This window comes from Palaemon carinicauda, chromosome 4, assembly GCF_036898095.1.
Source record: "Palaemon carinicauda isolate YSFRI2023 chromosome 4, ASM3689809v2, whole genome shotgun sequence".
In the NCBI taxonomy this organism is placed as follows: domain Eukaryota; kingdom Metazoa; phylum Arthropoda; class Malacostraca; order Decapoda; family Palaemonidae; genus Palaemon; species Palaemon carinicauda.
In genome coordinates, this window is record NC_090728.1 from 34092369 (window position 1) to 34105676 (window position 13308).

At 31.8% G+C, this 13308-nt stretch overlaps 1 protein-coding gene across 1 annotated transcript in view; it reads left to right on the forward strand.

Annotated features, from left to right (window-relative positions):
• Positions 1–247: 247 nt before the first annotated feature.
• LOC137639363 (glutamate receptor ionotropic, kainate 2-like) overlaps positions 248–13308 on the forward strand; it is a 14237-nt gene continuing 1176 nt past the window's right edge. Inside the window, exons 1-12 of the mRNA XM_068371638.1 lie at positions 248–295; positions 3818–3890; positions 4630–4754; positions 4844–4914; positions 7266–7385; positions 8369–8527; positions 8844–8934; positions 9517–9805; positions 10459–10679; positions 11623–11800; positions 12575–12674; positions 13281–13308. The exon at positions 13281–13308 is cut by the window's right edge and continues 102 nt beyond it. Coding sequence (XP_068227739.1) covers positions 248–295; positions 3818–3890; positions 4630–4754; positions 4844–4914; positions 7266–7385; positions 8369–8527; positions 8844–8934; positions 9517–9805; positions 10459–10679; positions 11623–11800; positions 12575–12674; positions 13281–13308 — 1503 coding nt within the window. The remainder of the gene's footprint in view (positions 296–3817; positions 3891–4629; positions 4755–4843; positions 4915–7265; positions 7386–8368; positions 8528–8843; positions 8935–9516; positions 9806–10458; positions 10680–11622; positions 11801–12574; positions 12675–13280) is intronic.

Genomic DNA, 13308 nt, shown 5'->3' on the forward strand with positions numbered 1-13308 from the left:
GATGGACGCCTTCTTCAGGAGATGGGGCTCAAGGTCCGTCTGTCATCACTACATTAAATCAATGGCAGGGCAGAAGCCGCTGTCAAACCGACAAAGAGGCTCCAAAATCCGATGAGTCTGGCGATACTTCAGTATCTCAACACACCTCTCAGAGAGGCCAACAAATCTTTATTTTAGCTTGCAACTTGTAACTAAATGACAACGTGCCTACAACTAAAAGACACATGTTGGTAGACAGCCACTAGAGATGGGCAATATAGTACGTCAAAGAGAACCTGCAAGTGAAAAAATTGCAGTAGGCTATGATCATCATTGATACTACCCGGAGACTCCCGCCAATCAAACCAAGCTACCAAAAAGTGGAACAAGACACGTTATCTCAAATCAATGCCCACCCGTCAGTATACAATTAAACTCAATATGAGCGCTAGTTTCTCGAAGAGGAACAGACGGCACTTGAGAGTCATCACTCGGCCCCCAGAACACCAGCGGTCAAGCCCGGAATCTCAAACTGCCTTATGTCCACAGAGCCAGCCACACACTCTTGTCAGGAGCCCAGTGTCGATAGTGGGCCCATAAGGGCTGTAAACCAAAGTAACTCAAGGACTTCTTGTGATATTTCCATTAGTTATTTTATACGATTATGTCAACATAGAATCTGGTTCTTTTCTGTTACCTGCACCCAATTTATCAAGAGAGAAAGTTTATATCTTTTTATGTTTACATGTATTTGACTTTAATATCGCTAAACATGTTCATTGTATGGCACTGTATGCTTTAAAGTTGAAAAGTTATTTGATGTCCGCTCTTATTTTTTTGCTATGATTGTAGCATACATTTACTCCTTTAATTATTACCATGTATAACCTTGAGAGGGGTATGCACTATATGTTTCAATAATGTGCTGTTCACTTATGTTTGGCTGCAATTGTTGTTGTGGTCAGTAGCTTCTTTTGTATTTCACAATAAATTTCATTGTAAGTCCTAGTTTTTCATTGCAAACCTAAAATACATAAGTCTCTATTATTAGGGATCTATAATAACAAGGTAAACTTTATAATGGCAAATCACTTTCAAACTTCTTGTTCGTTTTAATTTCTTGGACGTCACCTATATAGGCTATATGTATCATTGCTCAAAGTCTCATCAAATAACATGCAGTCTGTTTTAGTTATTTCTTATAAGAACTTTTATATATATATATATATATATATATATATATATATATATATATATATATATATGTGTGTATATATACATATATATATATATATATATATATAATAAACATATATATATACATATATATATATATATATATGTATATGTATATATATATATATATATATACATATACATATATATATATGTATATATATACACATATACATTTATATGTATATATATAAACATATATATATATATATATATATATATATATATATATATATATTATATATATAGAGAGAGAGAGAGAGAGAGAGAGAGAGAGAGAGAGAGAGAGAGAGAGAGAGAGAGAGAGAGAGAGAGAGAGAGAGAGAGAGAGAGAGAGAAATTTCTTTGAAAACTCCTGTCTATAGCTTACTTCTAACGCAGGTGATGCAATTCATTTATTTTATATTATTAGAAACATATATTCATGTATTTTGTATCTAACCTTTGTAAAGTTAAATCTCTAAATTTAAAAACATTTCGCGATTCAGAAAACATGTAGAGAATACTAAAATTGATAGTCCAATTTCATAGACCTATATTTACAATTTCTATTAATAAATACAGTATTTTGTGAATCTAATGATGGTGTTGGAAGTAGAGAGTATCATCTTTTAATATAGCAACGTATTGCAGAGATATAATTACAGATCAAGTAAATGAAAAGCGAAAAAAAAAAAAATCTAAATTGTAACCTACGAATTGACTTCGTGCGCTTACAATAAATTTACCAGGCAAATATCATTTTCATGGTTGTAGGTTTGGAGGCCAAAAATGTTTGGAAAGTTGGGTGAAACTATTTTGAGTGTATGATCATTCAGGAAGTTTATGCTTCACCTGCAAATTAATAAATTCCTCCCCCCCCCCCCTTAATAATTTTTTTTTTTTTCGGATTTTGCACTTGTTTGGGGATTGGTAGTGGTTCTCCATTAGCAAATGCTTCGATTTTTATAACTCCCGTAATTTGGTCTAGAGGCTTTAAATGTCTATTTGCAGAACATGTGAGTGAATATACTGAAAATAATAATATATTATTTAGTTTGCAATTTGGCCTCTGCAAGAGCCTTGACGCTCGTCTTACTCTTACAGTTTCTAATGTTTACATAAATTCATTGATTCTTGTCATCAAGATAGTATTATTTGTCGGTTTAGTGTTTCTTTTTACTGTGTTAATTCTGAGGCCTTTGTTCCAAAACTTAATGAAGTCAGTGCATTATTTTTTAGTAATACTGTTGAATTTTTAACCAAGAAAAAGAGTGGTAATAGAAACCGTAGTTACTACAAAAATTTTCTCTCTGTTGTTCTCCAGGAGAGAGTTCTTGGCTTTTTGCCTTTCATGGACACGAATGATACGTGGTTTGGTCCTAAAAATATGCTTATTGGTCTCTTCAGAGAATTCTACTCTCCTTGATTCAATCCCATCTCATGAGTTCAGACAGTTCGTGTGCTAATCCCTTCGTATAAGAAATCTGATTCAAAGGAGTGTACAAAACCAATTTTGGAAGCTGAACAAAAAATATATAATAATCTTAAAGTGTGATTGTTAGAAAATCTATGAAATGCATCTTCTCCACCTGGATAAATTCACTAACGATATTTCTTTGACATGTAACACATTTAAGACTTACAACCGGTATAACTTTTATTCAACTGTGCACAAACTGGCATATAGAGAAAGTTCTGTTCTGAGGAAATGTTTTCATTTTTTCCTAATTACATGTTTTAAGTAATGTCCATATATCTGGTCTTAAGAAGCTTACTAGACTAAATTATCAGAAAAATCTTACTGTGAGGTAATTATCTATCCCTGATCTCTATACTCATCACTGAATTTGCTGTTTATGCCTGCTATATAAAAGTCATAATTCTGATAATATTTTGCAATCAAGTCTATCCAAACAATTCTCAATTCCACCTAGCACGTAATAATAGGTATACAATTAATCATATTTTACTAGGCTCAATACTACACAGTATTCAAAAACATTTTTCACTATATCAAATTGTGGGATGGTTGTTCCCAATCAAATAGTTGATGCATAAAACTTAAGAAGTTTAAACTTAGAGCAAATTTTTTTTTTTAACCAGTTTGATATTGGTCTCATCCAATAGGATATTTGTCCCTTATCTATTTAAAATGTTTATTCACCTCAGTGTACTTTTATTTCTCTTTTGCACTTTATTCTTTATACCGTTAGTTTTCCTCACTGGATTTTTTTTTTCGCTGTTGGTTTCCCTTAAATGTTAAAAAAAAACCGCAATTCTAATAGGAAATTCTCCGTAAAAATATACAGTTCTCAGCCATGTTTCAGTGAATACAGGAGACCGTAATTTTTACCCTACTTCGTTATTATCTTTCACAGGTTGGGACCGTAATATCACTCCCTTACGTCAATATATCCGTTTTTCAAACGGTAAATGCCTGGCAAAATTTTTACTATTTCTTACGGCAAATTTTTAATAGTGTTGAGCTTGTAGCATCCTCATTTTCCATCTATAGTTACAGCTTAGGATGCAAAATAGACATTAGGAATATACTCTATACGTTAAGCATTTTGTTGCATTCACTATCATTATCAATTAATCGTTTTACATTTCTTTTCAGATGATCAGACTCATGTTATTACTGGTGATGACCAACGCTGAGGTCATTAGTGGCTTCAAATCAATAACATCAGGTGAACGTCATTATTTGTCTTTCTAATTTCTAAATATTTTGGTAGATACCTCCAATCGCATATCATCATTTTTGCTTTTAGTTGGTTTTATGTTATGTAATATTAAAAGCACTAATTACCTAATGCTTGTTGAATGACTGCATTAAAAAATGTATAGATCTATTTAAAAATATCTCGTTTAACGTAGAAATATATCAACATTTATTTGGAGGACTTCAAGGAGTAGGAGACTCCAATATCAAACTATTGTTCTTTAATCTCCGGTAAGGCCATAGCGTCTGTACTATGGTCTTTTATTGTCTTGGGTTAGAGTTCTATTGCTTGGGAATACGCTCAGGTACACAATTCTATCTGTCTCCTTATCTCCTTTCCTCACTGGGTTATTTTTCCTGTTGGAGCCATTAGGCTTATAACATCCTGCTTTTCCAACTAAGGTTGTAGCTTAGATAATAGTAATAATAATAATAATAATAATAATAATAATAATAATAATAATAATAATAATAATAATAATAATAATAATAATAATAAAATTTTGCTGGAATTCTAAGTATCCATGAAACTTATTGTTTTATGAGAATTGAAGGAAATGCTCATGAATTGATGTCATGATCTTGTTCCGAAGGTCATTACCAGAATTTCTTTAATATTCCAATAGTTGTACCCACAAAAATCTACATATAGCTAATGATTAAAAATATGGTTCCAGAAGTCTAAATAAAGATTCTCTTTAATAAAGATTCGTCAGATTTGATCGAAGATGCATCGGGTGCTATTGAAGCTGTAATAGCAGAGTCAGTGGTTAAAGACTTTTTCCTTTTCGTCGTAACTGATGATACTAACCAGACGGCTAATGTACCTAAGGTTGGTAGCGATAGTTTATTCTTTCATAACACTCTCATGTGCATCTATCATGTATTGACATTTAAACGGCCCATAAATTTATTTCTTAGTCTGACGCTAATCATTATGATATAATTTACAGTAGAATTTTAGATGAATGTGATACTTATGTGCATACAAAGTCAGAAAAATTTAATCTCAATGTAATTTTTACATTAATATCGCACCTTTGGATTACATCTTTAATCTTGCCGTTTTGTTTACTAAATTGATACTAATATAATCATTATCATCATCATCTTTACTATCTTTAAGAATATTAGTTATATTATTCTTCAACCCTAAATTATTACTTTACGAACACAGCACTTACTTTTCAATTAAATATCAATATTCAAAGCAAAACAATTTTTCTGTATGTTTATGGCTATTACGACCAATCTAAATTAAGGAATGATTTACTAAAAAAATGTATAAAATAAAGGCAAGTGAAATAGATATGAATCCAACATTTAAAAAAGTTCAATCATAAATCTATCAAGAATATAGGAAGTAATATGGACTTTCATAAGCAAGTTGATTTGAATGTTCTATGGAAAGAGCTTATTTCCCATATATAATAAAGAACAAGTGTATGGATATATATATATAATATATATATATATATATATATATATATATATATATATATATATATATATATATATATATATATATATATATCTGGTCACGCTTACCCAGGGAGGGGTGAGAAGGATTGAATCTGTGTGCATGTATGCATGTGTATGCACATATATGTAACCATTCAGTTGTCATTTTTGACGGGTCGAGTACAATAGTTTAAAGATATTTTCAAATAACTTTTTTTTTTCTTTTAGTTTACAAAGGCAATTGGCAGCTACATGGGAAAAGCGTTCTTCGAGGCTCCTTCTCGGACAGATCAATATTTACTTTCTAATCTCCGTAAGGTAAATGTGGGATTTTAAACAAGATTCCTGTGAATAAGTATTACTTTGTATTTGATGCTTAATAAAGATTTGATTATTTATTCATATAATTATAATATAATAGCTTTGGCATTAATTGATTGTTTCTTTTAGAATGAAGAGAGCGTAGATTTCTTTCTCAAAATAAAATTGAAATTTGTTTCCATTTTTATATCTAGAGCACATTTTTTTTTTTTTTTGTGTTAAACAGGCTGACATAAGTCTCTTTTTATGGTTGGTATATAAAAGATCTATCTTAACGTTGTTTCTGTTCTTAAATGAATTTATTTAAATTGTTCATTAATTGTCTTGTAGTTTATTTACCTCCTTTTTTTCTTTTCCTCACTGGAATATTTATCCCTGTTGGAGCCCTTGGGATTATAACATCCTGTTTTTCCAACTAGGGTTGTAGTTTAGCTAATAATAATAATAATAATAATAATAATAATAATAATAATAATAATAATAATAATAATAATAATAATAATAATGATTTACAGTTAAGCCAGAGAGCAAACAACCCGTACATCGTTCTTGCGAGCGACAAAAAGGAGTTCTTTTCCAGCGTCTTGAAATCACTGCATGAGAACCACCTCCTAGTTTGGTCTACGAGACTCCTAATTGTCACGAGAATTTCCTTCAATGACGTCCAGGATGTGAAGGAAATACTTTCGAAAGTCAACGGCATCATACTTGTTCCTTCACTCGGAGATGGACAGAAAAAGTACGATTTGAAGCAAATAATGTTCTGTTATTTTAGATATTAGTGATTCAAGGATGTTTGCTTTGAAATTTTGGTTGGATATTGGTGTCTAAAATGTTACAACATAGGCATGTCTATTAGACTAAAAGAGACGTGTGCTTACAGATTTTGGTTGGATATTAGTATTTGAAATGTTATAACATAGGCATGTCTAAAAACAGACTCAAAGAATCGGTGTTTAGAGATTTTGGTTATATATTAGTATCTGAAATGTTACAACATAGGCATGTCTTTTAGACTTAAAGAGACCTTTGCTTATAGAGTTTGGTTGGATATTGGTATCTGAAATGTTACAACTTCTTCTTCTTTGTCTGCATCTTCTCCCACCTTTATGTTGGGTCGATGTTTCTGGCCAGCGTTCTCCAGAAACATCGACCCCACATAAAGGTGGGAGAAGATGTAGGCAGACAAAGAAGAAGAAGTTGTAACATTTCAGATACCAATATCCAAACAAAATCTCTAAGCACAGGTCTCTTTGAGTCTAATTTTAGAGATGCCTATGTCATAACATTTTAGATACCAATATCCAACCAAAGTGACCTGTGCTTAGAGAGTTTGGTTGGATAGTGGTATCTGAAATGTTACAACATAGGCAGATCTTAAATGTTACAACATAGGTATTACTTAATGTTACAACATAGGCCTGTCTTAAATCGTACTACATAGGCATATCCTATTAGTGATTCAAAGGGACCTTTACTTACAGATTTTGGTTGGATATTGGTATGTAAAATATTACAACATAGAAATATCTATCAATCATCTGTTTTCTACAAATTACAGGTACAGGATCAATTTGATTGTCCCATATAGTCAACGATCGCTCGAAATCGCAAGGTGGAACCAGAGGGACGGGTTAAGGTACACATCCGATTACAGAATGTTTCCGAATAAGTTTGACATGTAAGTTTCCATACGATTTGTTGGCTGTGATTGAAATGATAAGTATATACCCCACTAAACAAAAACAAACTGCACACACACATACACACACACACACACACACACACATATATATATATATATATATATATATATATATATATATATATATATATATATATGCGTTTGACATATATAACACAAGAAATGGGGTTATCAAATCCTTGCCCGAAACCTTAATGTGATATTGCTTTTCCGTAATGAGATGGAAGCTATACTAAAGCGGACCTATATCCTTTTTGCTTTATATCAAGCAGAACATGATTACTTAAATAATGAAGGAATTTGTCGTTTACTATACATTAATAAGACAGCAAGACATAGATTAAATGAATGGATAGTCAGGGATTGAGACCAATTAGGGCCCTTCAATTAATTATTAAATTCTAAAAGACCTTCTGTTTGTTTTCGTATTATGTGGTATTTGGTAACTCTTAATAAAAAAGAAATTATGCCAAGGCCTTAGCAAAATCACAACAACAACAATAACAAATAAAGCCGTTTCTAGTCGACTGCAGGACAAAGGCCTCAGACATGTCCTTGGTCATATCTGGGGATTGACCATTTTCATCACCACACTGGCCACTGCGGATTGGTGATGGTGGGAGACTATTGTGATCGCTTACAGCAAAGCAACCTAGTATGGGTGGCTCTGAAAAGTTATCACCACTCAGAAAGGGAAAATCCATCCACACACAAATCAAACATAAATTGATGTTGAAAAAAATCATGCTAACTTTCATCTTCATAAATTACTTAATTGGTATTTGGGGAAATAATAAGTCACGAACACCTAGGAAAACACAACCTAACATTGATTATATGAAGAGAATAAACTTTGTACGATTTATAAAATAAATGACAATAATATAATAAACAAAATTATAAAATATATCATTAATCGTTTAGCTTGATTTACTCGACATGTGTAATGTTATTTTCAGACTAATTGATGGAGGACAATTGCGGACAACAGCAGAAATCTATGCTCCTCACATAATGCTCAAAAGGAAACGAAAGCCTGGAGATAAACATGCTCATAACCCATTCTATGGACCAGTTGTTGAGCTTTTTAATATTCTTACTGAAAGGATGAACTTCACGTGAGTTCCACTATGATATTCGACCATAACGTCCAATAGGAATTCTAACAATTAGAATCTCTAATACTTTCTTAACTTGATCTCTCTCTCTCTCTCTCTCTCTCTCTCTCTCTATATATATATATATATATATATATGTACATCTATATATATATGTGTATATATATATATATATATATATATATATATATATATATATATATATATATATATATATATATATATATATATAGTTACTCGACCACAGAACAGTGCTTTGGAGATACAAATATCCCAATATTTTCTAAATTTAATTTATACATATTATTCCATTTAGATATACAGTTACCCGACCACCGGATGGTGCTTGGGGATACAAATATCCCAATGGAACCTGGAATGGAATGGTGGGAATGCTTGCGAAAGGGGTAAGTCACTTAATTAGGATTGTTATATCTTGAATATAGTGGATCTATTTTTATGTTGAGGGTATTAAATGCCAAAAGAGCTTTTCTAAACCGAATGTGTATTAAAGTCATCATATAAAGATATATGATAATGTATCACATTTATTCGTGATTTTCATTTATTCATATAAGCCACAACTACTTTTTTATATTGAATTCGCACTGCCTCGGTATCAGATACCTAAGGTGGAATTAACTTTATGGTGATACCTTCTGGTCAGCCAAGGATTCGAACCTGACTAAGATGAAACTGAGGTTGCAGTCGACTCCATTTTTACCACGAGGCCACAAAGAGAGTCGACTGTAACCCCAGTTTCAACTTAGTTAGGGTTCGAATCCTTGGCCGATAAGAAGCTATTGTCACAAAGTATTAATTCCCCCTTGGGGTCTTTGAACCCGAGGTAGAGTGATTTCGATATCAAGACTTATTTGTGGCTTACTTGAATAAAAATAAATGTTTTACATTCTACTTTTATATCTTTGAAATAAAATTGTTGCTGAGACATGTCTATGTTCAAAGAATAATCTTATTAATCCTTTTAGGAGATGGACTTGGCATTCGTTCCTTTTAGCGTCCTTTATACAAGAGCCCAAGTCCTGGACTACACAGCGACGCTGATGATCGACTATGGAAGGATTTTGGCTCGAAAGGGAGAGACGGAAATTAACCCTTGGGGTTTCCTTATGCCATTAGCACCCAATGTCTGGCTTTATCTGCTGCTCTCTTTGGGAATAGTCATGGGAATCTCATTTTTCATTTCACTCTTCATGAAGCGTGAAGGAATCTCAGAGTTTTCCTTGGTGAATTTTGTGAGGATATTCTTCACACAAGGTTAGATTTTGTGTTACGTTTCTTATTTAGAAAATGAAAAAAAAAAACTCCTAAATATGATATTCCAAGCTTAACTATGCATTTGGCTTTGCTGTAAATGATAAGAAATGTTCGTATAACAATAATATCTGATTAAACATTTTAAGCATTCAATATGATAAATATTTATGTTATAGTTAACATTTAATGAAGTGGAAGTTCACTAATGCAAAGGGATTATAAATAACCTCATTAACGATTATTGTGCCATGACTTTTTCTTTAATTAAATATTCATGTTTAAGAGTTTTGGATTCTACCATTTTTCGCAAGAATGTCGCTGCTACTGTCATGAAAATAGTAACCACAATCAAATTTAAATGAACATAGAAAATAAAATGCGTCCTTTTCATTGTTTTACTGTATGTGTCTGAAATGTGTTTTCATTTGTTTATCAAGTGTCTTAAGGCTTTGGTAAATCAAAAGGGCAAAATTTGATCTTACTTTTAACCTGCGAGTTGATGTAGTTGAAAACAGAATGAAAAGTAATAAAAACCGATTAACAAAAGTATAGCCATATGTCTTCTTCATAACCATGTGTTTAGATAGGTTTTGGATTTTAGTGCTAAATCATATAGATCATATTATGCTTGAGACTTATTGCAATAATTTCAGACCTAGAAGAAAGATCAGTTAAAGGACTGTCTAGGAGTATCCTGGTAGCAGCGTGGATGATAACAATGGTGGTTATGATGGAAAGCTACGCTGGTAATCTGAGGTCTCTTCTCATAGTCCGCTACGTGCCTCAGCCGTACCACAAGGTACGCGCTGTGTTGGATGACCCTCGAGTCACGGTCTTGTGGATGTCTGGAGGCTCATATCAACAGATCTTATTTGTAAGGATTTGTGTTTTCTACATCTATTTCATGAAAAAAGTATTAAAGTATTTACTTAATGTTCTTTAAATAGGCATACTAAAAAAAAAAAAAAAAAAAAAACGTGGTTGTGGTGGTCTATTGGATACGTCTCTGCCTGGCGATATACCAGACTGGGGTTCGAGTCCCACTCAAACTCGATAGTTTCTTGTAGTGCCTGCAACGTCACCATCTTTGTGAGCTAAGGATGTCGGATTTGGGGGAGTCTATAGGTCTACCTGCTGAGTCATTAGCAGTCATTGCCTGGCCCTCCCTGGTCCTAGCTTGATCATACGTATATATGGTCAGTCTCTAGGAAATTTTTCTGCTAGCTAGAGCGTTGGTACTGCCCTTGCCTCTGCCATTCATGAGTTGCCTTTAAATCTTTGATAGACATTTTGAAAAACTGCATCTGTGTCCTACTTTCAATGACTTCCACTTTTCGCTTCCAGTCTTTATCTTTATTATTTCCGACGAATTCTGTCAAATTTCTTGCCTTGCAAATGCTTTTAAATTATTTTTATTGATTCTGCAATTTACAATCGCCCATTAAGAAAGACGTTCCCGAGCATCAATTGTTAATCTTTGCATTCCAGTTTATGCCACAATGTGGCACCTGAACACTTAAAAGAAGAATTTGATCACTGGAAGAAACTATTAGCCTATAGTAATTGGCCATATAGAGTTAATAATGTCCAATGGGGACCTTTGTGTCATTAGGAACACTGAATTAATTTGATGTCCCATGTCTTAGATTAACCCATTAAGAAATTAAATCTATAAGACAGCAGCGTAAAAACATTACTTTTCAGATTAATGACAAACGACCAAAAAAGAGGTTATTCTTTCTTTGAACATGGAAGACAATTTGTAGAAGTATACAGAGAAATTAGTGCAGTTTTACATCATGATGTTATCCTAACAGAGTATTGAAACAGGAGACTTCAAGGAACTAGCAGATGCAGGTTTGAGTAAGATATCCTATTTGGAATTCACTAACTTTGAGGAGAGAGTGGTCACAGAAGTATCTCGAGGGGACCATGTTATGATGTGGGAAGGTCTTGCTCTTGAGATTATACTGACGCGACATTACTCTGACACTGGTAAGTTACATTAATAATATATATATATATATATATATATATATATATATATATATATATATATACATATATATATATATATATATATATATATGTATGTATATAGTAATGGTTTAAATATAATAATGAATTACTATATATATACTGTATATATATACAGTATATATAATTATGTATGTATATACTGTATATATATACATAAACATATATATATATATATATATATATATATATATATGTATATATATATGTATATACATACATATATATATATATATATATATATATATATATATATATATATATATATATATGAAGTAATTCATTATTATATTTATACCATAAGAAAAAATCCTATCAATGCAATTACATATTGATTTCATAAGAGTAATAATTTTCATTATTTTGTTCAAAGTGATATAAGAAAAATTTTGATGAACTGGTATAGGATTTGTAGATAATTTCGTAATCAAGTCAGAATACTAGAGGTAAAGAAACACTAATTATTTTGTTCTTTTATTTAACTTTATATATCTTAAAATGAAATATAATAAAATTAAAAATTCATTAAACAAGTCCGTTACCTGTTCATCAAATTTTGTCTTGCATTCATACCTGTTTTGTAATACTGCCTTCGATATCATATATCTTTTAAAAAATGTCTTCGATTCCTGATTGTAGAAATGAAAGTTAACATCGTAAACTTCAATTCTTTAACAACAATTAAAAAAAAAGTTGTTCCTCTGAAGGACTTGAATTCTTCCTTTTTTTCAGGATCGTGTTTATTTTACCTATCAAAGGAACGTTTCTTTCCTCTGATGAGTGCTATGGGCACCCAGAAGTTCAGTCCTCTCATTCCAGCTCTTAATAAGAGGTATTTGTTTGTAGATGTAATATCTTTCTCTAACTAATCATTAAAGTAATAATTTACCTGCTTGAGGCACGGTTACCTTGATTTATGTGCTCTTGGTAACGGAATACCACTTAAGACTTCTTTTAAGACCACTAAAATCTTTCTTCCCTTGCTATACGTATCAATGAATCTGCCATTTTTGTTAGACTTTTTTTCTGTCTTAAAGTTGAAGTAGGTCAATAGGGTGTCGAATAAGGAAAACATTAGGGACAGCTGCATTAAGCCTTATTGTCTTCATAATAGGGTACTTATTAAACTATCAACTTTTGACCCCCTTTCTCTGATTCATATAAAACTAAATTTATATATGAAATTCACATTCCATTAGATTTTGATAAGTTCAATCTTTGACTATTTTCTTTTAAAGTTTTCTCCTTTCACAAGTTGCAGTGAAAATGATTAGAGATTCAAAAGTTATGTTACTATCAAGTGTTTCAGGAAAATTGGTGGAAGCAGGAATAAAACCTAAGTGAAATCAAGAAATTATATTAAGTTAATTATCTATTGATCTATTCAATGATCTAACATTTCCCTTCACTTATGTTAACAATTCCTTCTGTTCTGCAGGATTATGAGGGTAACTGAAAGTGGCCTT